This window comes from Rhinopithecus bieti, unplaced genomic scaffold (genome assembly GCF_001698545.2).
Source record: "Rhinopithecus bieti isolate Rb0 unplaced genomic scaffold, ASM169854v2 scaffold_13247, whole genome shotgun sequence".
In the NCBI taxonomy this organism is placed as follows: domain Eukaryota; kingdom Metazoa; phylum Chordata; class Mammalia; order Primates; family Cercopithecidae; genus Rhinopithecus; species Rhinopithecus bieti.
The window spans coordinates 2,368,132-2,392,059 of NW_016807505.1; the positions used below are offsets into that span (position 1 = coordinate 2,368,132).

At 40.3% G+C, this 23,928-nt stretch overlaps 1 protein-coding gene and 1 long non-coding RNA gene across 2 annotated transcripts in view; one reads left to right on the forward strand and one right to left on the reverse strand.

The window, feature by feature from the left end:
• The first annotated feature begins 6 nt into the window (after positions 1-6).
• The window catches only part of GABRG3 (gamma-aminobutyric acid type A receptor subunit gamma3), a 559,764-nt gene continuing 535,842 nt past the window's right edge, over positions 7-23,928 (forward strand). Inside the window, exons 1-2 of the mRNA XM_017882409.1 lie at positions 7-243; positions 5,590-5,738. Coding sequence (XP_017737898.1) covers positions 191-243; positions 5,590-5,738 — 202 coding nt within the window. The 5' untranslated portion in view covers positions 7-190. The remainder of the gene's footprint in view (positions 244-5,589; positions 5,739-23,928) is intronic.
• LOC108535968 (uncharacterized) lies at positions 399-1,721 on the reverse strand. The gene is made up of 3 exons (XR_001887380.1): positions 1,424-1,721; positions 932-1,058; positions 399-491 (listed from the first exon to the last, which is right to left on the reverse strand). It is a non-coding gene; the product is annotated as an uncharacterized LOC108535968 (long non-coding RNA).

Sequence of the window (23,928 nt, forward strand, 5' to 3'; positions counted from 1 at the left end):
GGCGTCCCGTGTGCGTCCCGTGTGCGCCCCGCGGGGGCGCGGCCAGCGCCGGAGTAGACTCCTGTCCCGCCCGCCGCCAGCAGCCTCGGAGGAAGCCAGGGCAAAGAGGGCCGGCGGGGACGAGGTCTGCGCTGCAGGAAGCCGCGCCCGGCCGAGGCCCCGGACCCCGCGCCCCGAGCTCCACGGCACCATGGCCCCGAAGCTGCTACTCCTCCTCTGCCTGTTCTCGGGCTTGCACGCGCGGTAAGTGGCGCGGGGGCCGCATCCCCGGAGGCCCCGAGCTGGGCGACAGGGCGGCGGGGGGCGCTGTCTGGCGGAGTCCCTGGCGCGCCAGCCGTCGGCTGGGCTGCGGCACGGGCCGGGAGGGGACGGGGAAGTCGGCCCACACCTCACCTGTCCCAGCTCCCTTAGACGCGGTCGTCTGCTTTCTCCACTGCAGCCGGGAGTGTGGGGACTCAGATGAATGGCTCGTCTCCTGAGGCTTTTAGGATCTGGTGATTTTAAGGGGTTTTGAAAACCAGGATCATGGGGCAGGGGCCATTTCTGGCTCCTTACCGACCCCTAATTCCCACCTCAGCTGTTTCAGGGGCTCACACGCACACACACACTTTGGCTGACATTCTCTGTCATTTCCATCACTCTGAAATTTCCAAGAACCCGGGAACCGTGGTTCTAACTGCCCAGTTTAGACCGGGCTGGAAAGAGCTAATGCATTGGAGGCGGGTGCGGGGGGATTGGGACCAGGTGGGCAGCAGAAAGCCCTGCTTGTCTGAGAGGACTCCCCTCCCAGGTCCTGCAGACACACACACACACCTACCTTCCAGATCAGCCACTTTCACACACAGGAACACACGCACTCCCACCCCCATAAAGCACGCATGTTGAAATGGATAATAAGGCTTCTGCCTGGTAATGTAAGAAATTATCTCACCATAAATTCCGCAACCTTCCTCCCAGAACACCAGCCAGCTAATGGGAGCTCAGAATCACTCCAGAAGAGACGAAGAGGGCGCATGAGGATACGAAGACAGTGGGACCCAAAGGGTTAAACCCTGTTGCTGTAAATACAACCGGAGATTCTGGGTTTAGTTTCTTTAATTCTGTCTCTCTGGCTGGATCTCTGGCTAGAACTTGCAGATTGCCCTGTGATTTAAAAATCGGAGCAGTGTCCGGCCTTCCCCTTTCCCCACCCTAGGAAGCTCAGCGTGCCCCTAGCCCCTAAACCCTCTTGTTTTGACGCTTCTCCATTTCCTGGCTCTGGGAGCCAGAGAATCAGAGGGCATCCTTGCGCGCACAGGCCTGGCCACCATCAGGCCTTTTCATTCATATTTGTGAACTCTCAAGGAATTAGGAAGACACATGAATAAATCCTACTAAAAAGAGGCCCCCAGTTCTCCCTCCTGAACTGGGCAGAGGTGCTTACCCTGAGGAAGGAAGCCCTGGCCCTCCCCCTTGCCACTGCTCCTCTTCGCTGAGTTGAGTGTGGAAGCCGACTCCACCGGTGACTCACTGGCAACTCTTTCAAAGAGACAGAGCACTCCTTGGGCCTTTCAGCTGAAGTTTCTTTCTATCTAAAGAGGCAGCTGGTGAAAGAAATGGAAATATGCTTTCTGAGGTTGCTTATTCCTGGTTGTGTGTCTGTTTAGAGGCAGAGAGGGAGGTAGACAGCACCGGGCATAACGTTGAGGCCAGCAGTCACATCTCTGCCACCTTTCTATTGCCACCAGCTCAAACGAGTGATCAGCCCTTCGGGTTCAGTAATCAACTGTTTAGATCTCTGGATTCTTAACATTCTAAAAGAAACACAGACTATCGTCCTCACTACTGCATGTGCTTAGGAGGAAGATACCTTAGCCTCTGCCTTAAAACAGTCCGGTTACTGGGGATTCCCAAATATACGCAGAATCTCTTGGGATTCTTCATCCTTCCATTCTGCGAAGACAGACATAATGATTTTCATTTGTTCTGTATTTGGGTTGGTTTCCTAGCTTTCATAATAGAGCTTGCAGATCAGTTAAAAAATCCCAATTTTATACTAACTTTATTTCTATATGCCTCTTCTTTGAGAGTGTCTTTGTTCTCTGAATGGGTTGTACAGACACGTGAAACGATCTGATGTGCAGTGTCATCTTTCAAAACTGTTTTGAATTCGGAGGGGGTTCTCATTTGCACTCTCAGTTCCTTCCTGCTGTGGGAGTTCCTTGGATAAGGGTCTGATGTCTGTGCTTTGTGGTGATGGCTCAGGAGCACCCCAGAAGGGGGGCTCCCCATTTTGACACCCATGGGCTTCATAAAACGCACCGATTCCCACTCAGACCTTGGTGATGCCTTAACTGCTTTCTGAGGTTTAGGAACTCCTTTTCATGTTTAAAAATACTTCAGACTTTTTCTCGGTCCTTCTGCTTTAAGCAAAGGTGTAAGACATGAAGATAACATCGGAGGGTTGTTTTTTGACAATGACAATACATCACTGATTTATTTTTAAGAAAAAGCTAATTGCAGTAATGGTGTTCGGGATCCAACAATGCAAGTAACAGTGCTCGTAAAGACTATATATAATTCACTTAGAATTTAGGGAAAGAAAATATTTCTATATTCTCCACATTCTAATGGGTCCTCTGAGATGAGATTTCATTTTCATCAAAGCAAGGATTTTCCTGTGGGCCTGGTGGTCTGGCACTAGCAATATGAGGCTTCTGTTTCATTTTCAGGATTTGAGGGAGAAGGGTGTTCACAGCCCAGGGACCTAGAGTATCTCGGCCTCACTCTTCCCACTGCCAACCCAACCAGGTTACACAGCTGGGGCCTTGATATGCCTCCTGAAAGGGTGGAAGAGAACGTTTCTGCTTTCTTTTCTTGGTCCCCTCACTGCCACCTGTACTGGCCTCTAAGGAGGAAGCTCTTGCAATTTCAGGAAAACCCTCTCATCACCACTAGAGGGAGAATTAGGCTTATTAGAATACCTGTAAGTAGCTGGAAGTAATTTTCAAAAACGAAGGCTGCGTACACAGAGAATGATGAAAAGCTGGTTACTGTGCTCGGTTTGTGGGCCATAGACAATAACAGAGTGTGGAGTCTGTGGTCTGGCTCTGTAGTGGTGGGGCTAGGAGAGGGGAGGAGAATGGGAGGGGAGGGGAAGAAGAGAGAGGGAAAGCGACAGAGACAGCAGAGGGAGGGAGGAAGGCACCTGGGCTGAATCGCCAAGTGTCCTGAGCATGTTGTGCCAGATTCTGCTGAGATGAGCTACCAGCCTCTCCTCACTGCCCCAGATGCCCTTGCTCTGTAGTGATTTGCCCTGTCCTGGGGGCAGTGCTTGATTCCCAGCTATGTAAATGCTTCAACCTGCTCTTTATAAGTTTTAAAAAAATTTTGCAAGATGATAAAATTAACATTTCTGATAATACTCCTGATGACACGAAATATTTTAATTTTAAAATTTATTATTATTATTGTTTGAGATGGAGTCTTGCTCTGTTGCCCAGGCTGGAGTGCAATGGCACTATCTCAGCTCACTGCAACCTCTGCCTCCTGGGTTCAAGCAATTCTCCTGCCTCAGCCTCCCGAATAGCCAGGACTATGGGCATGTGCCACCATGCCCAGCTACTTTTTTGTATTTTTAGTAGAGACAAGGTTGCACGCTGTTGGCCAGGCTGGTCTCGAACTCCTGACCTCAGATGACCCACTCACCTCAGCTTCCTAAAGTGTTGGGATTAGAGGCGTGAACCACCATGTCTGGCCAGATGACAAGAAATATTTTAGAGTAACATTTAAAATTCTGTAGTATTAGTTGTAAATGTTCACTTTTATAAATAATGAAATGCAACATATTCCTTACTGAATATGTGCCCCACCTTTAAAAGTTCCTATCGATCATGAATATCAAATGTGCTTAAAAAACAACAGCAATTTATAGTTTTCTATGGATGATTTAATTTAACCTTCTAGCCAATAGGTACTCAAGAAATAGAATTACAGTTTAGGATCAGCCTAGGAAAAACGCTAAGTGGTGAAGTCATTTTTTGAGACATATATTGTATACTCATTGTCAAGATCTCTCATTTATGTACATGTTCACCCAGGCTTAGACTATCTGGCCAACACTCTAGTCTACATTATGGCTAGTTAACACACTTTAAAAGACTCATGTGTATATTACATAAGTATGCATATGTGTATATATGAAGACCTAAATTAAGTAGCAAAAATGAACGTGAAAGTTTATTTTTTTAATTAACATCTTGTTAATTACAGATAATTTAGACAATTCTCAAAATTAAGTTCAAGAAACTTACATCTCAGAGCACAAGTGTGCTGACATGACACGAACATTCTGGCTCCCATCTGGGAAGCTGAACATAAAAGAGTTCATATCCAGTCAGGACAAATCTGCCTCCGTGCAGTTTTCAGTTCTTTTTATTATTCTCTTCTGTGAAGAAAAAGTTACTAAAGCATGCACACTGACAAACTAGAAAGGAAAGGTTGGTTTATTTCACATGTTTTCTTGCTGGGGCCAACGGTAGTCTGCCTGGAAATGCTGCTTTAAGGCAGAAGGAGACCATCTACTCTCTAAGCCCACGTGACTATAGTGTTGCGATGGCCTCACTCATTGAGAAAACCAGCTTGTCCAGTACAAGTGTGTGTCAATTATAAACCAATTTTTTTTTTTTAAAAACCCAAACTGCAGAACCAAAATATAAAAAATAAAATAAAAAAGGTTAAAAAGTAAATAGCTGGTCATCCTGAGGCCTCTCCATTCAGGCACTCCTGTCAGTGTGTGTCACCCGGGAGAGGAGGCTGTCCAGCTCCTCTCTGCACAAAACAAGCTCAGAGATGCCCAGGCGTTCACTGAGACTCATTTACTAAGAAGTCAGAATGTTGAAGATGTATTCGAAAGCTTAGTTTTTCATGTCTGTGTTAGCCTGCTGTGCAGAAGATGAATCAGTTTGTGTTGACTGAGGCGTGTCAGATTGCCAGAGGGTCTTCACTAGTCACCAGCAGACATCTCTGTCCTTGCTTCCAACCTGAGTGCCGGCAAAGCAGACCCCCTCACAATGTCCAAGTGTCTGGACCCCCAGATTCCCGCCTCCAAGAGAAGCACAGAGTCAGACTCAACTATTTTGAATGAGTCCACTCTGCAAAAGCTAATCTCACCTTCAACTAAAATGAGGTCTTGGTGGTCAGGGGTGGAAACAACGTGATACAATCACCGTATGGAAAACCTCTAGAAGGTTTGTGCCTTGGCCTTCCCAGTCTCTCAGGGTGGATTCAAGGGTCGTGTTGCCTGCTGGTTAGCCCTCTGGTATTGTTTACCTGCCACGTTGTCTGTAGTTTAACGGGGATGGGGGATGGTCTTGTGACATTTAATGAAAACATACCTTGTTAATAGCAGTAGCATTCTTCCTATGGAATCATTCCTATTTTGTGTTTCTTTCTTTTTTTAAAAAAACTTTCGGGGTTTCACGTGTGTGGTTGGGCTGTGGGTACTGCGGACTTTCTACCCATTTCATGGTACTTGGATAGGACAAACTTAGGCTCCCCCTAGAGCCGCTGCTGCCACTTACTTGTCTCATTTTTGTGCTATAACTCCAGGTCCAGAAAGGTGGAAGAGGATGAGTATGAAGATTCGTCATCAAACCAAAAGTGGGTCTTGGCTCCAAAATCCCAAGACACTGACGTGACTCTTATTCTCAACAAGCTGCTAAGAGAATATGATAAAAAGCTGAGGCCGGATATTGGAAGTGAGTGTTGTTTCTTGTTATCCTGATAGAAAAATATTCTGTAGTGATAGGTTTTAAAGGTTTTACTTTTGAGTAATTGTAAATTCCAAGAGGATGGCAAAGACAGTACAGAAAGGTCTCCTGTACTTGTCACACAATAGATAACTTAGTGGGATACCAAACCAGGAAGCTGACATTGGAGCCATGCAGGAGCATGGCTCTGTGTCATTTTACCCCATGTAGGCTTATGTGGCGATCCTTGAAATCAAGATACAGAACTCCTCATCAAGCAAAAGTGGATCTTGTGTTCCCCTTGCTATCTATCCCATTACTGTCACATCTGCTTCCTTCCCCCCAATTTCTAACCATTGTCAGTCTCACATTTGTTCAATTTGTTGTTTATTTACTTCTTATCTATTTACTTTTTGTCACTTTGAGAATGTTACATATATGGAATCATTGGCCTTTTGAGACTGGCTTTTTTTTTTTTTTTTTTTTTTTTCAGCAAAATGATTTTGAGATTCATTCAAGTTGTTTCACATGTCAGTAGTTTGTTCTTTTTTACTGTGGAATATTTGTTCGTGGTATGAGTGTATCACAGCTTCTTTAGCCATTCATCTATTGGGGAACATTTTGATTGTTTCCTGTTTTTGTCTATTGCAAATAAAATGAATGAGCACATTTGTATACAGGTTTCTATGTGAGCATAAGATTGTATTTTCTAGGATAAATGCCCAGGAGTACGATTGCTGGGTTGTATGGCAGAAGTATGTTTAATTGCTTAAGGCACCGTCAAACGCTTTTCCAAAGCGGATACACTATTTTTCGTTTCCACCAGCAATATCTGAGAGATCCAGTTTCTTTGTATCCTCACCAGCAACTAGTATTTCCACTATTTTTTATGTTAGCTGTTCTAATAGGTATATATTTAATAGGTTGATATCACATTGCTGTCTTAATTTGCATTTCCCTAATTGTTAGTGATACTGAACTCCTCTTTTATTTATTTTTTTGCCATCAGTGTATTCTTCTCATTGAATTGTCTCTTCATCTTATTTGCCCTTTTAAAAATTTGATTATTTGGTCTTATTTTATTTTTTTACTGCTGATATTGAGAGTTCGCTATATATCCTAGGTATGATCCTTTATGTCAAATCTACAGCTTGCTTTTAATCCTTTTAATAGCATCTTTCACAGAGGAAAAGTTTTTAATATTGACAAAATCCAATTTTATTGATTTTCTTTTATGGAGCATGCTTTTAGAGTATTGTCTAAGAATTGTGTGTGAAGCCCTTAGAGTATTGTCTAAGAATTGTGTGTGAAGCCCTAGCTCTTGAAGATTTTCTCCTTTGTGTTCTTCGGAAAGTTTTCTAATTTCATCCCTTACATTTTAATTTGTTAACTGTTTTGATTTTTATATAAAATCAAAATGTAAGATTTAGATCTCATTTATTTTCCCCCACCCTCCATGGATGCCCAATTACTCCAGCACCATTTGTTGGAGAGACTATCCTTCCTTGACTGAATTGCTTTTATGAAGTTGTCAAAAATCAGCTGACTTGACTGGTGTGGGTTATTTCTGGTTCTCTGTTTCATTCTGTTTTATCTGTGTGTCTGTCACTCCGTCTATACCCACATTTTTTATTACCATAGCTGTATTATGTCTTCAAATTTTATCAAGTAATTCAACCTCTTTATTCCTCCTTTTCAACATTAACTCATCTTAACTTCTTATAGTTCATATGCTTTTCGATATAAATTTTAGAATAATTTTTTCTGTAACTACAGAAAATTCCTGCTGGGATTTGGTAGGAGTTTGTTAAGTGTAGATATCAATCTGGAAAGAACTGGCATCTCTACTATGTTGCATCTTCCAATCCATGCATATGATAGGTCTTTTCATTATTTAGATCTTCTTTATGTTCTTATATCATTATATCAGTGGTTTCTAGTTTTCAAGAGATATGACCTGAATGTATTTTGTTAGATTTATGACAAAGTATTGTTTTTTGGAGTGACTGTGAATAGTACTGTATTTTCACATTTCATTTTGCCTGTGTTAATTGCTAGTATAGTAAATACAATTGATTTTGGTATGTTGATGTGTTCTCTGACTTGCTGAACTGATTAGTAATAGAAGTTTGGGACTTTTTTTTGTTTTTGTGTTGGTAGGTTCCTTGGCATTTTCTATGTACACCATCATTGTCATCTGCAAATAGGGAGAGTGTTCATTCTTGCTCTCCAGTCTGGGTATCTTTTATTTATTTTTTCTTGCCTGTTGCACTGGCTAGAACGCCCAGCACTATGTTCAACAGCAGTGGTGTGAATGGACATCTCTGTCTTGTTCCAGATCTTAGGGGCAAAGCCTTCAGTCTTTTCCCATAAAGTGTGAGATTAGCTGGCGGTATTTTGTACATGTTCTTTATCCAGTTGAGAAAGTTCTGTCTATTTCTAGTTTTCTGATACATTAAAAAAAAGTTTCACGATACTTAAAAAATCATGAATGGGCCTTGAATTTCACCAAAGGCTTCCTTTTACTGCCTCAGTTGGTATGATTATATGATTATTTCTTCAGTCTGTCAATACGGTGGATTATATTAATTGATTTTCAAATATTGAATCAGTATGGCATCCCTGGAGTAAATCCTACTTAGTCATGGTGTTTAATAATACTCTTTTAAGGCCGGGCGCGGTGGCTCAAGCCTCTAATTCCAGCACTTTGGGAGGCCGAGACAGGCGGATCACGAGGTCAGGAGATCGAGACCATCCTGGCTAACACGGTGAAACCCCGTCTGTACTAAAAAATACAAAAAACTAGCCGGGCGACGTGGCGGGCGCTTGTAGTCCCAGCTACTCGGGAGGCTGAGGCAGGAGAATGGTGTGAACCCGGGAGGCGGAGCTTGCAGTGAGCCGAGATCCGGCCACTGCCCTCCAGCCTGGGCAACAGAGTGAGACTCGTCTCAAAAAAAAAAAAAAACCTCTTTTAAAAACCTCCTTTTGTATATTGCTGAATTCTATTTGCTAATATTTTGTTAAGGATTTTTGCATTTCCGTGTTTAAGGGACTATTTTCAGTCTTGGGTAATAGGAGCTTTATACAATGGGTTGGGAAGTACTCCCTCATCTTCTGTTTTCTAGAAGAGATTATATAAGGGTTTGTGTTGATTTTTTAAATGTTTGATAAAATTCTCCAGTGATACCCTCTGGGCCAGGAGATTTCTTTTCTGGGAGTTTTTTTTTCATTTCCTTAATAAGTCTATTCAAATGATCACTTTCATATTAAAGTTGTGGTGGTTTTTTCAAGAAATTGATCCATTTCTTTTAAGTTGTCAAACTTATGTGTTCAGCATTGTTCACGATATTCCCTCATCATCTTCTGTGATGTCTGTAGGTCCTCTAATAATATCCCTGCTTCATTTCTGATACTGGTAACTGGTGTCATCTTCCTTTTTTTGTCAGTCTTGCTAGAGGTTTATTTTATTGACCTTTTTAAAGAACCAACTTTTTGTGTGGTACTTCTTCTGTTATTTTGTTCCCAATGACATCAATTTTGCTTTTATACTTATTATTTCCTTTATTTTTCTTGCTTTGAGCTTATTTTGGTTTTCTTCTTTTTGAAGTAGAACTTAGATTCTTTGATTTGAGACTATTATTTTCTTATGTAAGGAACTTTTCCTTTCTGTAATTCTTTAACTTCATCCCATGAATTTTGGTATGTCATATTTTCATTTTCATTCAGCTCAATGTGTTTTTTAATTTCCCTTGAAATTTTTTGCTTTAACTCATGAATTATTTAGAAGCCTGTTTCGTAGGGGAACAGCAGACACTGGGGCGTATTTGAGGGTGGAGGATGGGAGGAGGGAAAGGATCAGGAAATATAACTAATGGGTACTTGGCTAATTACCTGAGTGATGAAATAATGTGTACAACAAACCTCCATGACATGAGTTTATCTATATAAGATACCTGCACATGTACCCCTGAAGTTAAAATAAAAGTTAAAAAAAAAAAAAACTTGGTCTCGTAGAGAACTTTCATCCCAATGAGGACGTGATTTTCAACTGAAAACATTCCCAAATTTTACTCTTGAAGAGGGAGTTCGATCATTGTGTTTTAGGTTTTGAAATGGAATTGTTTCCAAATTTTGACTTTTGTGAATAAAACTGCTGTGAACATTTCTGTACAAAAGAAGTGTGTTTTAGTTTCCAAGTACTTGGATATATTCCTATTGTATGTTATGGATTTCTAGCCTGATTCCACTATGATCAGAGAATATACTCCATACGAGTTTAATTCTTTTAAATGTGTTAATGTTTGGTTTGCCATCCAGGATATGGTCTATCTTGGCAGATGCTCCATGGCCTTGAAAAGAGTGTGTATCCTGCCATCAGTGGATGGACTGGATCCTGTTGTCTGAATGTGTTGTTCAGTTCTATATCCTTGCCTATTTTCTCTCTAGTTTTCTATGGATTATTTGAATAGATTGACAATTGATAGATCAAAAAGTAGATTCTGACCCAAGAGAGGAGTGGTATATTTGGCCAGGAGGGAAGTGGCACATACAATTGCTGGTACAGGCACTCACATGCCTTGTGGTGACCGTAAGGGGAAGGGGGGATTGCAGCAGACACACCGTCGGTGGGATGTGCCTGACCGTGGCTTGCTGCTTCTCTTCCGGGAGGCTCCACTGCCTGACAGCTTGCTAGTGCTCACACTGCCCAGGCACACTGTCCCTCCGTTTTTCCAAGCCCAGGACTCCAGCATGTCTGTAGCAGGACCTGGAACTATGCTGGTTCCAGTAGCCATAGAATTTCAAAATCCATGTGTGTAGATGCGTGTCTAGTGCAGTGTTGGAGAAATGTCATCCTTCATTCCTCAGTCGCCTCTCCTATGCAATGAAGGAGAGGGACTAAAATGACTTTTAACTTTCCTTCCAGCTTTAAAATATTTCTTCAGTGAGTGATATATCTAAATTCCCGTTGCACAAGTTCGCAAATTCAATTGTCATCATGGTGTTTGCATCCTAATTAGATAGAAAGTCTTTCCAGTGTGAAGAGTGTGTGGCAATTCTGCATTTATATGGAAAGAGACACTTTAGAATATGTTACCAGTTTCCTCCTTGTCAGACGCTGCTCAGTCGGAGGGCAAAGATACACAAGGCTGGCTCCTTGCCCCTCTGGATAAGCCAAGTGCAGTGGGAAGTTCATGTATCCTGTGGTAGGCGACAGGGAAGCATCTTCCTCATGGTATCATTGAGCACCCCATGGGTCCCCTGAGGTAGAAAATTGCAAATGGGGAGACAGTGGGTGAGCTCGGCTTCCAACCCAGGTCTCTCTGGCTCTACAGCAAGATGATTTGACCATTGCACTATTTGTAGAAAACTCAAGGCAAGCCTATTCAAAAATATTCCTCGCACCCCGGCAATGCAGCGCTTGCAAGAAGATATACTAAGGTGCTGCCATGTGCAACAGGCAAGCAAAATTCACAGTCCTAGAGATTTTATTTTTCCATCATGTACACAAGGAATTGTGAATTTCCCAAACAAAACAGCGTATGTATACACCAGGAGCAAGTGTTCATTTCAAAGAAGGCAGCTCCCCTAAAGCATCGTGTCATTTAGTCCTCGTAAGTCATCATCACAGGTGAGAACATGCTCTGTGCTTTGTGAGTGAAAAGGTTTTTAACAAACAACTGAACATAAAGTCAGGAGGCAGGATGCTCCTCTTTGGTTTCGTGACTTCAGCGTTCCACAGTGAACACTGTCCGGTCCTTGGGGCAGCAGAGGGGGCTGATGCAAGTACCCATGATCACTGAGACAAATTACAACTTCTCCTCCTGTCTCATTTAAATGCTAAATCACAACTGATTGGCAGAACCCAGCAACTTGATGATATTCAATCAGAGAACAGAGTCACTGCCCAAGAACAGCTCTCCTCGTAAAAGATGCTGAATTAGAAACCATTTTCTTTCACGGCTCAGAAGGGCTCTGCTTTAAAAGAGAACTTCCTATAGACGTCTAACTCCCTTTTCTTTTCTCATGACTTTCTTTTTTTCCCAATCTAGCCAGTTTCATTTGCTGTAACCATCAGGCCTTCTCATCCCTCGTCAAGGTGCAGTGAACTCATATGTACATAATGTGCTGTACATGGATTCACTATTAGTTCGTGGGAGAGGCCAGCTCATCGCTCACCTCCTATACATCCCCGTCCCTGGCACACCTTGAGCCCCCGAGAGGCTCTCCGTTCTTCTGATGGCAAGAGACAAGAGAAGGGGAGTCTCCAGATAGCACTTAGGAGTAGATAGGGGCACTCCCACTTTCATCTAAATTAACCTCTTTAATTTGAAACTCTTGAAAGTTGCACTTTGCTTCTCAGATAAAGACCAAGCCCCTTAAAATGACATAAAGATGGAAGGCTGAGGCAGGAAGATTACTTGAGCCCAGGAGTTCGAGACCAGCCTGATCAACATAGAGACCTTGTCTCTACAGAAAAAAAAAAAAAGAAAGAAAGAAAGAAAAAGAAAAAAAAAATAAATTAGCCAGATGTGGTGGCACACGCCTGTGGTCCCAGCTACTTGGGAGGCTGAGGTAGGAGCATGGCTTGAGTCCAGGAGTTCAAGGCTGCAGTGAGCTATGACTGTACCACTGCACTCCAGCCTGGGAGATGGTGCAAGAACCTGTCTCTAAAAGGAAAATAATTTTAAAAAGACATAAAGAGACAAGCCTCAAGCCTCAAACTATTATCTGTTTCTTTTCTGCTTCTTCACTACCATTTCCTGACTCTGTGAATCACGTGCCCGGTACTTCAGGGACACTGGACCTCCTGTTTTCTCCCTCTGGACCCTTGATTTTGCTGCTGTCCTGGCCTGTTCCCCCCTCTCCCCGCCCCTGCCCCCCATCTGTGCTGAGCTCATACCATGCCTGTCTTCGAGCCTCGTTGTCGCCCCCTACAGGAAGCCCTCCCTCATTTCATGTCCCTTCCCCACCTCCCCACTGCGGTGCTGAGTTTCTCCTAGCATCAGTGTTTTCATCTTTGAAACGAGGATAATAATGTTTTGAAGGACTGTCTTGAGGATAACGTGGTATGGTGTGACCGTGAACAGTTTCTACAACATTGTTGTGTACTTTCCACAGTGTACAGCTGAGGACTGGTCATTTTTCCCCCCTAGGGTGCAGTTTCCAATTCCTAACTATGGAGGCATCCATGTATGTTGGCATCTCCCAACATACGTGGTCCAACTCCTCCTGCACAGCGATCCGTCATCAGGAAACAATTGTGCATCACTGTTATTTTTAACAACAAATAGATGGGATTTAATAGACTCGTTCGTTCATGTTGCGTGGAAGTAACAAATCTGCATGGAATCCTCTAATTAGTTTTCATAATCTGAATTCTGATCATTATGTTTTAAAAATAATGACTACTCTCTTAGACATTATTTCTTCTCAACTAACTTCTAAACTATGGATGTATCTGTTTTAGTTCCCCTTCTTTATCCATCACTGTAAGTAATGCTTCAGTCCTGTCCTTAGCTGGTTCAGGGTGATGTAGGGTATCATTTGTCTCGGAACAGATCTTGTCATGTGAGCTGGGAAAGGCTGGTGGAGGATAAACCTTTTAATAAGAAAATTGCGAAAAGGAAGAGAAATGACCTAAGTGAATTTCACTTCCTTCGGGGTTTCAAGAAAGTTGAACCACTCTCCTGAAAACAGATGATTAGAGAATGCAGATTCCATCCCCAGTATGTGGGCAATCAATCTGTGCCAAATATGGTCGTGCCGGGAAAAATAAAAGGTTACATATTGGCTTTTAAAGGTGAACAGACACTTTGTGGAGTCCTGGGCGATGCTGACCGATGGGTTCGCTGAATGCAGGCAAAACATCTGAATCATCTTCTCTTGGCTGTATCAATGACTAGAGGGCTTCCTCGGGTGTTTGCATATCTGAACTTCTGTTCCAGGCTTTTCTAAAATGCATTTTCCCAGTTCAGTTGAAACTTCTGCTAAATATGGCATCAGAATATTCAGTATGTGCTGAAGCTGGTTGCATGGTGAGGAGGTGAGGTGTGTTATGGCTGCAGCCCATGACAGGAGACCCCAGCCTCCTCCTCTGCTGTGGCTGCCAACACACCCAACCTGGGCAGGGGCACTGGAGGAAAATGCCACCAGCGCTTGCTTTCTTCCAACTTTCCAGGCTGGACATGACACTGGGCATTGACTCAGGATAGCTGAGGTGATGCAGACAACTCCCTGCTGGGCAGTGCGAGAGGAATCCCTGCCCATTCCTGGAGGAGGAAGGGAAAACAGGAAATGACCGAAGAGTGGGGCTGTGTCCCCCAAATAGGTCAGGAGTTAGTTTTGTTGCAGATACTAGGTTTTAAAACAACTAAAAGCAATAAAGTGTGGGCCTTGAAGTATAATTTTAAACGAGCCTTTTATACAGCTCCTTGATGTCTTTCAGTGAAAAATTATGAGCACAGTTGAGTTGCCATAGAACTCTAGGCTGGAAGCTGAAGGAGCACCAGTCACAGGTGGGCCACCTCCGAGAGGACTGGATTAGCCAGCGGAAAGCAGGTGAAGCCCCCCCGCCTGCATTTTTCCGAGCTGGTCTTGGTGTAAATGGAATAACCTCGCCATGCCCTGCCACAGGGTTTTGAGAGATTAGATTGGAAGGCCCTGTTTGAGTGAATTTTGGAGTGTGTGAAGGGCCGTACAAAGAATCAGATGTATGATTAAGATATTATGATAATTAAGGCATACAACAGCCCTTCATCCTGATTGTTTCCATATTTTAAGAAAAATAGGAGACACAATGTTTTAATCCAAAGGAGTAAAGTACAAATGCCGCAGGATAGGTGAAGGAAGTGGGAGTTGGAGGTAGAGTGTGGGATATTTTGGGGTCCCTCAATCCACTGTGTCCTGATGACTCACCCTCTAGGTGCCCCAGGCTGGTAGCTGCTTTCTGGACCACCTTCTGACTCAATGAGTCAAACCAACCTTTTCCTTCTCCATGCACATCTGGTAACTGTGTCAGCTGTTCAAGTAGTTCAGCCTGGCCAGTCCTCACCTGAAATCCACAGCCCACCATGCAGACCAATGACTTGTCATTTACCAGCAATTACTGTGTATCCAGAAAATAATTCAAATGTATTCACTCCACTCTCGGAACAGATGTAGGAGGAGAGGAAACAGACATTCTTAATTGCTGTGCTTGAAGTAAAAGCTATTACTGTAGAGTTAGTTAACTGATTCTCTCACAAAGTTAATTCAAATGCATAAGGGAGGTGGAGAATAAATTCTGTACAGAAATTATACCTGTCATCTCCAGGAGAGACTAAGTAGACATCCAGAGGCCGCCGGGTTGAGACCTCAGCTTAACACAGGTTGGTGGCTGAACTTTCCCCGCCTCTTCCTCACCACGTTGGGCGGTTGACCCTTCACACACACACCTGAGTACCTAGGATTGCACCATGCCCCTCCTATCACAGTAGAGGCTCCGTGAGACAGTGCTGTGTTGGAGCCCACCCATGCACTTCACAGTTCATTAAAAATATGTGCTGGTTTTCAAAAATAGGGAATATATAATGAGGTTTCAGCATATAAGTATTTTATTTTTTCTTATATGCTGTTTGGCAAATAACTCAGGTGACATGTCCTGAAGTATAATCTAGTGACTGGTCTTGATTTGAATATTCAGCTCGGTTCATAGAATAACAAATGGTCTGTTTCTTATGTTTATTCATTACTGCTCCAGGAATTGAGCAGTGTGGACTAGAAAGTGTGTGAGTGGGAAAAGATCTGGACTCACATAATGAGTTCTGCCACCAGTTACCAGCAGGTTTCACAGTGAAAGAGACACTCTCACTGGCCTGTGGGTTTCTGTCTCTAAATGAGATAATTAAACCTATATCCAAGTCCTGCTGTAAGAATTACAGGTAATGCACTTTGGGAGGCCGAGGCGGGCAGATCACGAGGTCAGGAGACCGAGACCATTGCGACTAACACAGTGAAACCCCGTCTCTACTAAAAATACAAAAAAATGGGCTGGGCGTGGTGGCAGATGCCTGTAGTCCCAGCTACTCGGGAGGCTGAGCCAGGAGAATGGCTGAACCCGGGAGGCGGAGCTTGCAGTGAGCCAAGATCATGCCCCTGCACTCCAGCCTGGGCGACAGAGTGAGACTCCGTCTCAAAAAAAAAAAAAAAAAAAAAAAAAAAAAAGAAAAGAGAAAAGAAAAAAAAGAGAATTCCAGGTGATGGTACCTGGCCCATAATTCATAAGGTGGCAGGGGGTGTCAGGTGCCTTCCATACTTCCCAGCGCCACACACTGCTTTTTCAGGTGGGTTTATGAGTACCGGAATAGAGCCCTTAGACAACTTGACTGTCCTAAACACTTTGTCTTACTGTTTAAAAGTCAGCTGTCTGACTTTCGTCAGTCTGTAATTAACATCACTATCCAAGACATCTTACAGATCCTCTGATGAAATATTACTGTGCCTATACTGATCAGATTATTGTTCTCATAACCCATAGTTCGAGGACCAGTGTAGACGCAGAGATCATAGTTTCTCCTGTGTATTACCTTATTAGCATCCTACAGATTTCAGTGTTTTAATTTCACTTACATTCAATAAAAAATAGCTCCTAATTTTCCTTTTGATGTCTTCTTTGACCAATGGAGTATTTAGATGTGTGGTATTTGTGTTTCAAATACTTGAGGTTATTCCAGATATCATTCAGTTATTGATTTCTAATTTACTTACACTGTGCCCAAAGAACATACTCTGAATAACATAAATCCTTTTAAGCTTATTGAGAGCTGTTTTATGGCACAGACCATGGTCGCTCATGCTGTGTACTTGGAAAGAATGTGTATTCCACTGTTGTTAGCCTGAGTGTTTCATAAATGAGACAAATTAGGTGAAGTTGGTTTGTACTTTAGTTGAAGTCTACTTGCTGCTTTTCTATCTATTAGTTATTGAGAGTGAGATTTTGATATTTCTAGCAATAACTGTAGCTGTATTTTTATTTAGTTCTATCAGTGTTGAAGTCATGAATTTTGAAGCCTTGTTACGAGGGGTAAATGAATTTAGGATTTTTATGTTTTCTTAATTAACTGACCACTTTATCATTGTATAATGAAAGTCTTTATTCCTAGCAATATTCTTTGCTATGAAATCTACTTTGTCAGATGTTAAAATAGCCACTTTAGCTTTTCTGTGACTAGTGTTAGTATGGTATATACGTCTTTTCATCCTTTTACTTTTAACCTATGTTTGTCTTTATGTTTAAAATGCGTTTCTTGCAGATGACGTATTGGTGAATCTTGCCTTTAAAAAAAAGTCCCCAATCTAACAATCTCTGCCTTTAAATTGGAGTCTTTAGAGCATTTATATTTACTGTTGCTATTGATGTAGTTCGATTTCAGTGTACAATCTTTTTATTTGTTTTCTGTTGGTCCTGTCTCTTTTTTTGCTCCTTTCCCCTCTTTTTATGATTGTCTTCCTTTATTTTCCTAATAGCTATAACTACAATTTTATATTGTTATTTTAGTGGTTGCATTAAAGATTTATAGTATTGTATATGTTTTTAACTTATAATAATCTCCCTTCAGTTAATATTATGCCCTTTCAATATGGCTGAAAATATTTTTGCCTGTGTGAAAACACCTTCATTGAAATATAATTTGTATACCATAAAATTCATCTGATTATAGTGCACAATCCAGTGGCTTTTAGCATATTCACAATATTGTGCAGCCATAATTTAGGCTTAGAACATCTTCATCTCTGCAAAAAGGTGAAAGCTACTCACTCGGGGTAGTCACTCCACATTTATCCTTGCCACTCCTCTTTGAGCCCTTGGTAACCAATAATCTAATTTCTGTCACTATAAATTTGCCTGTAATGTACTTTTGATATAAATGGAGCCATTAGAATATGTGACAGGTTTCTTAAATGTTTTCCAGGTTTATTCATGTGATAGCCTGCGTCAGTGCTTCTTTCATCTTATTCTCTTGGTTGCCAAATCATGTTCTATTACATGGCTGTGTTTTGTTTGTCTCCTCGTCAGTTCATACTGATAACATTAAATAGGCATTTTGATTGTTTTTCACTAGCGGATGTTCTGAATAATGATGCCGTGAATATATATGTATAAGTTTTACATGGAGAAATGTTCTTGTTTTTCTTAGATGTACATGTAAGAGTGGAATTGCTGTTTAGTTTTTGACCAATTTTATTTAACTTTTTTATTTTCAATTTTTGTGGGTACATAGTAGGTATTTATGCTTATGAGGTACATGAGGCATTTTGGTACAAGCATGCAGTGCATAATAATCACATCAAGGAAAACTGGGTATCCATCCCCTCAAGCATTTATCTTTTGTGTTACAAGCAATTCAGTTATATGCTTTTAGTTATTTTAAAATGTACAATTAAATTATTTTTGACCATAGTTCCCCTACTGTGCTATCAGATACTAGGTCTTGCTCATTCTTTCTAACCTTTTCTATTCATTAACCATCCCAACTCCCCACACCGTCCTCACTACCCTTCCCAGCCTCTGGTAACCATCCTTCTAGTCTCTATGTCCATGAATTCAATCGTTTTGATTTTAGATCCCGCAAATGAGAGCATGCAATGTTTGTCTTTCTGTGCCTGACTTTATTTCACTTAACGATCTCCAGTTCTGTCTATGGCATTGCAAATGACAGGATCTCATTTTCCAATAGCTGAATAGTATTCCATTATGTGTATACACTGCACTTTCTTTATCCATTCATCTGTTGAGGGACACTTAGGTTGCTACCAAATCTTGGCTGTTGTGAACTGTGCTGCAATGCAGTGAACATCAGAATGGAGATATCTCTTCCATATACTGATTTCCTTTATTTTGGGTATATACCCAGCAGGAGAATTGCTGGATCATATGGTAGCTCTGTTTTTAGTTTTTGGAAGCACTTCCAAAATGTTCTTTATAGTGATTTATTAATCTACATTCCCACCAACAGTGTACAAGGATTCCCTTTCCTCTACATCCTTGCCAGCCTTTGTTATTGCTTGACTTTTGGATAAAAGCCATTTTAACTGGGGTGAGATGATATCTCATAGTTTTGATTTGCATTTCTCTGATGATCAGTGATGTTGAGCATCTTCTCATATGCCTGTTTGCCATTTGTATATCTTCTTTTGAGAAATGTCTATTCGAACATTTTGCCCATTTAAAAATCAGATTATTACATTTTTTCCTATGAATTGTGTGAACTCATTATATATTCTGGTTATTAATCTCTTGTCAGATGGGTAGTTTGCAAATATTTTCTCGCATCCATGAGTTGTCTCTTTACTTTGTTCATTGTTGATTGTTTCTTTTACTATGCAGAAGCTTTTGTTTTATTTTACTTTTTTATGCAGAAGCTTTTTAATGTGACATGATCTCATTTGTCCATTTCTGTTTGGTTGCCTTGTTTGTGGGCTATTAATCAGGAAACTTTTGTTCAGACCAGTGTCCTGGAGAGTTTCCCCTGTGTTTTCTTGTAGTGCTTTCAGTAATTTTGTATTTTGAGGTCTCAGATTTAAGCCTTTAATCCATTGTGATTTTTTTCTTTTTTTAGACAGAGTCTCGCTCTGTCACCCAGGCTGGAGTGCAGTGGTATGATCTTGGCTCACTGAAACCTCCGCCTCCTGGGTTCAAGCAATTCTTTTGCCTCAGCCTCCCGAGTAGCTGGGACTACAGGCGTGCGCCACTATGCCTGGCTAATTTTTGTAATTTCAGTAGAGACGGGGTTTCATCATGTTGGCCGGGCTGGTCTTGAACTCCTGACCTCATGATCTGCCCGCCTCGGCCTCTCACAGTGCTGGGATTACATTACGTGATTTTTGTTAAGGCAAGCGATGGGGCCAAGTTTCGTTCTTCTGCATATGATTATCGAGTTTTCCTAGCACCATTTATTGAAGACACTCTTTCTCCCAGTGTATATTCTCAGCATCTTTGTCAAAAGTGAGTTCACTGTAGGTGTATGGATTTGTTTCCAGGCCCTCTGTTCTGTTCCGTTGGTCTATGTATCTGTTTTGTATGCCACTGCCATTCTGTTTTGGCTACTATAGCCTTGTAATGTAATTGGAAGTCAGGTAATATGATTCGTTCTTTTTTTTTTGCCCAGGAGAGCTTTGACTATTTTGGGTCTTCTGTGATTCCATATACATTTTAGGATAGTTTTTTTGTTTGTTTCTGTGAAAACTATCATTGGTATTTTGATAGGGATTGCATTGAATTTGTAGATTCCTTTGGATAGTATAGACATTTTAACAATATTGATTCTTCCAATCCATGAACATAAAATATCTTTCCATTTTTTGGTATCCTCTTCAATTTTTTCATCAGTGTTTTATAGTTTTTATTACAGAGATCTTTCACATCTTTCATTAATGCCTGGGTATTTAATTTTATGTGTAGCTATTGTAAATGGGATTACTTTTAAAATTTCTTTTTTTATATTGTTCACTTGGCATATAGAGATGCTACTGATTTTTGTATGTCAAACTGTATCCTGCAACTTAACTAAATTTGTCAGTTCTGATAGTTTTCTTGTGGAATCTTTAGTTTTTTTTCCAAATATAAGGTCATATCATCTTTACACAAGGATAATTTGATGACTTCTTTTCTAATTTGGATGTTTTTATTTCTTTTTCTTCTCTGATTGCTTTAGATAGGACTTCACGTACTATGTAGAATAACAGTGGTGTAAGTAGGCATTGTTGTTGTGTTCCAGATCTTAGAGGAAAGGCTTTCAGTTTTTTCCCCATTCAGTATGATACTAGCTGTGGGTCTGTCATATACAGCTTTTATTATGTTGAGGTATATTCCTTCTACACCCAGTTTTTTGAGGGTTATCACGTAGTGATATTAAACTTTATCAAAAGCTTTTTCAGCATGAAGTGATCATATGGTTTTTGTCATTTGTTCTGTTGATATGATATATCACACTGATTGATTTGTGTATGTTGAACCCTCCTTGCATTCCTGGGACAAATCCCACTTGGACATGATGAATGATCTTTTTAATTCATTGTTGAATTCTGTTTGTTTGTATTTTGTTGAGTATTTTTGCATCAATATCCATCAGATATTGCCTGTAGTTTTCTTTTTTTTATATTTCTTTATCTGGTTTTGGTATCAGGGTAATATTGACTTCATAGAGTGAACTTGAAAGTATCCCTTCCTCTATTTTTAGGAACAGTTTGAGTAGGATTGCTTTTAGTTATTTGAATATTTGGTAGAATTCAGCAGTAAAGACATCAGTTCCCAGGCTTTTAGTTACTGGGATAATTTTTATTATGGCTTTGATCTTATTAATTATTATGGGTCTGTTCAGGTTTTGGATTTCTTCATGGTTCAATTTTGGTAGGTTGTATGTATCTAGGAATGTATCCATTTCTTCTAGATTTTCAAATTTATTCACATATAGTTGATCATAGTGGCCAGTAATGATCCTTTAAATTTCTGCATTATCGGTTGTAATGTCTCCTTCTTCATTTCCAATGTTACTTATTTGGGTCATCTCTCTTTTTTTCTTAGTCTGGCTAAAGATTTGTCAGTTTTGTTTATCTTTTCAAAGAAACCCAACTTACTGTTTCATTGATTTTTTTTGTATTGTTTTCACTTCAAATTCTTTTATATCTGCTCTGATCTTTATTATTTCTTCTACTCATTTTGAGTTTGTCTTGCTCTTGATTTTCTAGTTCTTTAGAGACACATCACTAGGTTACATATTTGAAATTTTTCTTCTTTTCTGATAGAGGCACTTACAGCTATAAATTTCCCTCTTGGTGCTACTTTTGCTGTTCCCCATAGACTTTGGTATGCTGTGTTTCCATTCTCATTTGGTTCAAGAAGTTTTTCAATTTTCTTGTTAATTTTCTTATTGACCCACTAGTCATTCAGGGTCATATTGTTTCATTTCCATTTGTTCATATAGTTTTCCAAATTCCTCTTGTTTATAATGTTTTATTTCATTGCAGTTAGAAAACATGTTTGATATTATTTTAATTTTTTTGAATGTTTTAAGACATGTTTTGTGACATAACATATGGTATACCCTTGAGCATGATCCATGTGTTGATGAGAAAAATGTGTTTTCTGCAGCCATTGAATATAATGTTCTGTAAATATCTATTAGGTCCGTTTGTTCTATAGTGCAGATTAAGACAAGTGTTTCTTTATTGATTTTCTGTCTGGGAGATCTTTCAAGTGTTGAAAGTGGGGCGTTGAAGTCTCCAGCTATTGTTGTGCTATTGATTGTTTCTCTCTTTAGCTCTAATAATATTTGCTGTATGTATCTGTGTGCTCCAGTGTTGGGTGTATACTTATTTAAAATTATTAAATCCTCTTGCTGAATTGAACCTTTATCATTGATAATGATCCTTTTTGTCTCTTCTTACAGTTTTGTCTTGAAATTTGTTTTGTCTGATATAGCTACTCCTGCTGCTTTTTAGGTTTCCATTGGCATGGAATATCTTTTCCCATCCCTTTAGTTTCAACCTATATGCATCTTTATAGGTGAAGTGCGTTTCTTGTAGGCAACAGATCAGATCATTGAGTCTTTTTTGATTTTCATCCATTCAGCTCTCTATGTCTTTTGATTGGAAAGTTTAGTCCATTTACATTCAATGTGATTATTGCTAAGTAGGGACTTACTTCTGCTGTTTTGTTATTGGTATTCTCGGTTTTGTGCCGTTTTCCTTTCCTTCCTGTATTTCTTTTAGTGAGTGTGATTTTCTCCGGTGGTTTGCTTTAATTTCTTTCTATTCTTTATTTGTTTTATGTTTTTTGAGTTGAGGTTACCATGAGGCTTGCAAATACTCTCATAACTGATTATCTGAAACTGATGATAACTTACCACTGGTTGTAAAAAAATGCATGTGAAAAGAAAACTAATAAAAACTCTACACTTGAACTTTGCCCACTTTTTAATGTTTGTTTCTCTTTATGTCTTATTGTACTGTCTATGTCTTGAAAGGTTGTCGTTATTTTTTTTTTTGGTTCATCATTTATTCTTTCTATTTAAGAGCAAGAGTGGTTTCCACAGCACAGTTAGTGGAGTGGTACCGTTCTCTGTCTTTCTGTGTCTTGCTGCTATCAGGGAGGTTTGTACCTTTAGACGGTGTCTTCTTGCTCATTCATTGTGTTCTGCATTTTCCATCCTTTTGTTAATTTAGCAAATTTCCTTCTGTTATGGATTTCTAATATAACTCCACTGTGGTTGGAGAATAGACTTCACATGATTTCAGTCTTTTAGAATTTATTGAGGCTTGTTTTATGGCTTAGCATATGCTCTGTCCCATAAAATGTTCTATGTGCACTTAAGAAAAATGTGTATTTGGCTCTTATTGGATGGAGTGTTCTATAGAAGTCTGGTAAGTCTCATTGTTTTGTAGTTTTGTTAAATCTTCTGTTTTCTTGTTGATCTTCTAATTGCTCTATTAATGAAAGTGGAGAACTGAAGTCTCCAATTGTTGCATATTGAATTGTCTGTTTCTCCTTTCAATTATGTCAGCTTTTTCTTTATGCTATTTTGGGCTGAGTTGTTAGGTACATAAATATTTACATTTATTATATATCCCAATACATAGACTGTTTATCATTATGAAATAGTTCTCTTTATTTCTAGTAGCATTTTCAATTTAAGGTGTATTTTATCTAATATTAGTATAGCTACTTTGTATCTTTTATGTTTGGTGTTTGCATTTTATATCTTTTTCCATCTTTTGCATTTTAAACTATTTGTATCTTTGAATTTAGAATGTGTCTCCCCTAGACAACATGGTGTTGGATCTTGTTTTTATACCCATTCTCATAATTTCTGCCCATTGTATTATTTAATCAATTTGTCTTGAATATTATTGCTAATATGATTAGACTTAATCTGATGTTTTTCTTTTTTTTTTTATTATACTTTAAGTTCTAGGGTACATGTGCATAACGTGCAGGTTTGTTACATATGTATATTTGTGCCATGTTGGTGTGCTGCACCCATCAACTCGTCAGCACCCATGAATTCATCATTTATATCATGTATAACTCCCCAATGCAATCCCTCCCCGCTCCCCCATCCCCATGGTAGGCCCCAGTGTGTGATGTTCCCCTTCCCGAGTCCAAGTGATCTCATTGTTCAGTTCCCACCTATGAGTGAGAACATGCGGGGTTTGGTTTTCT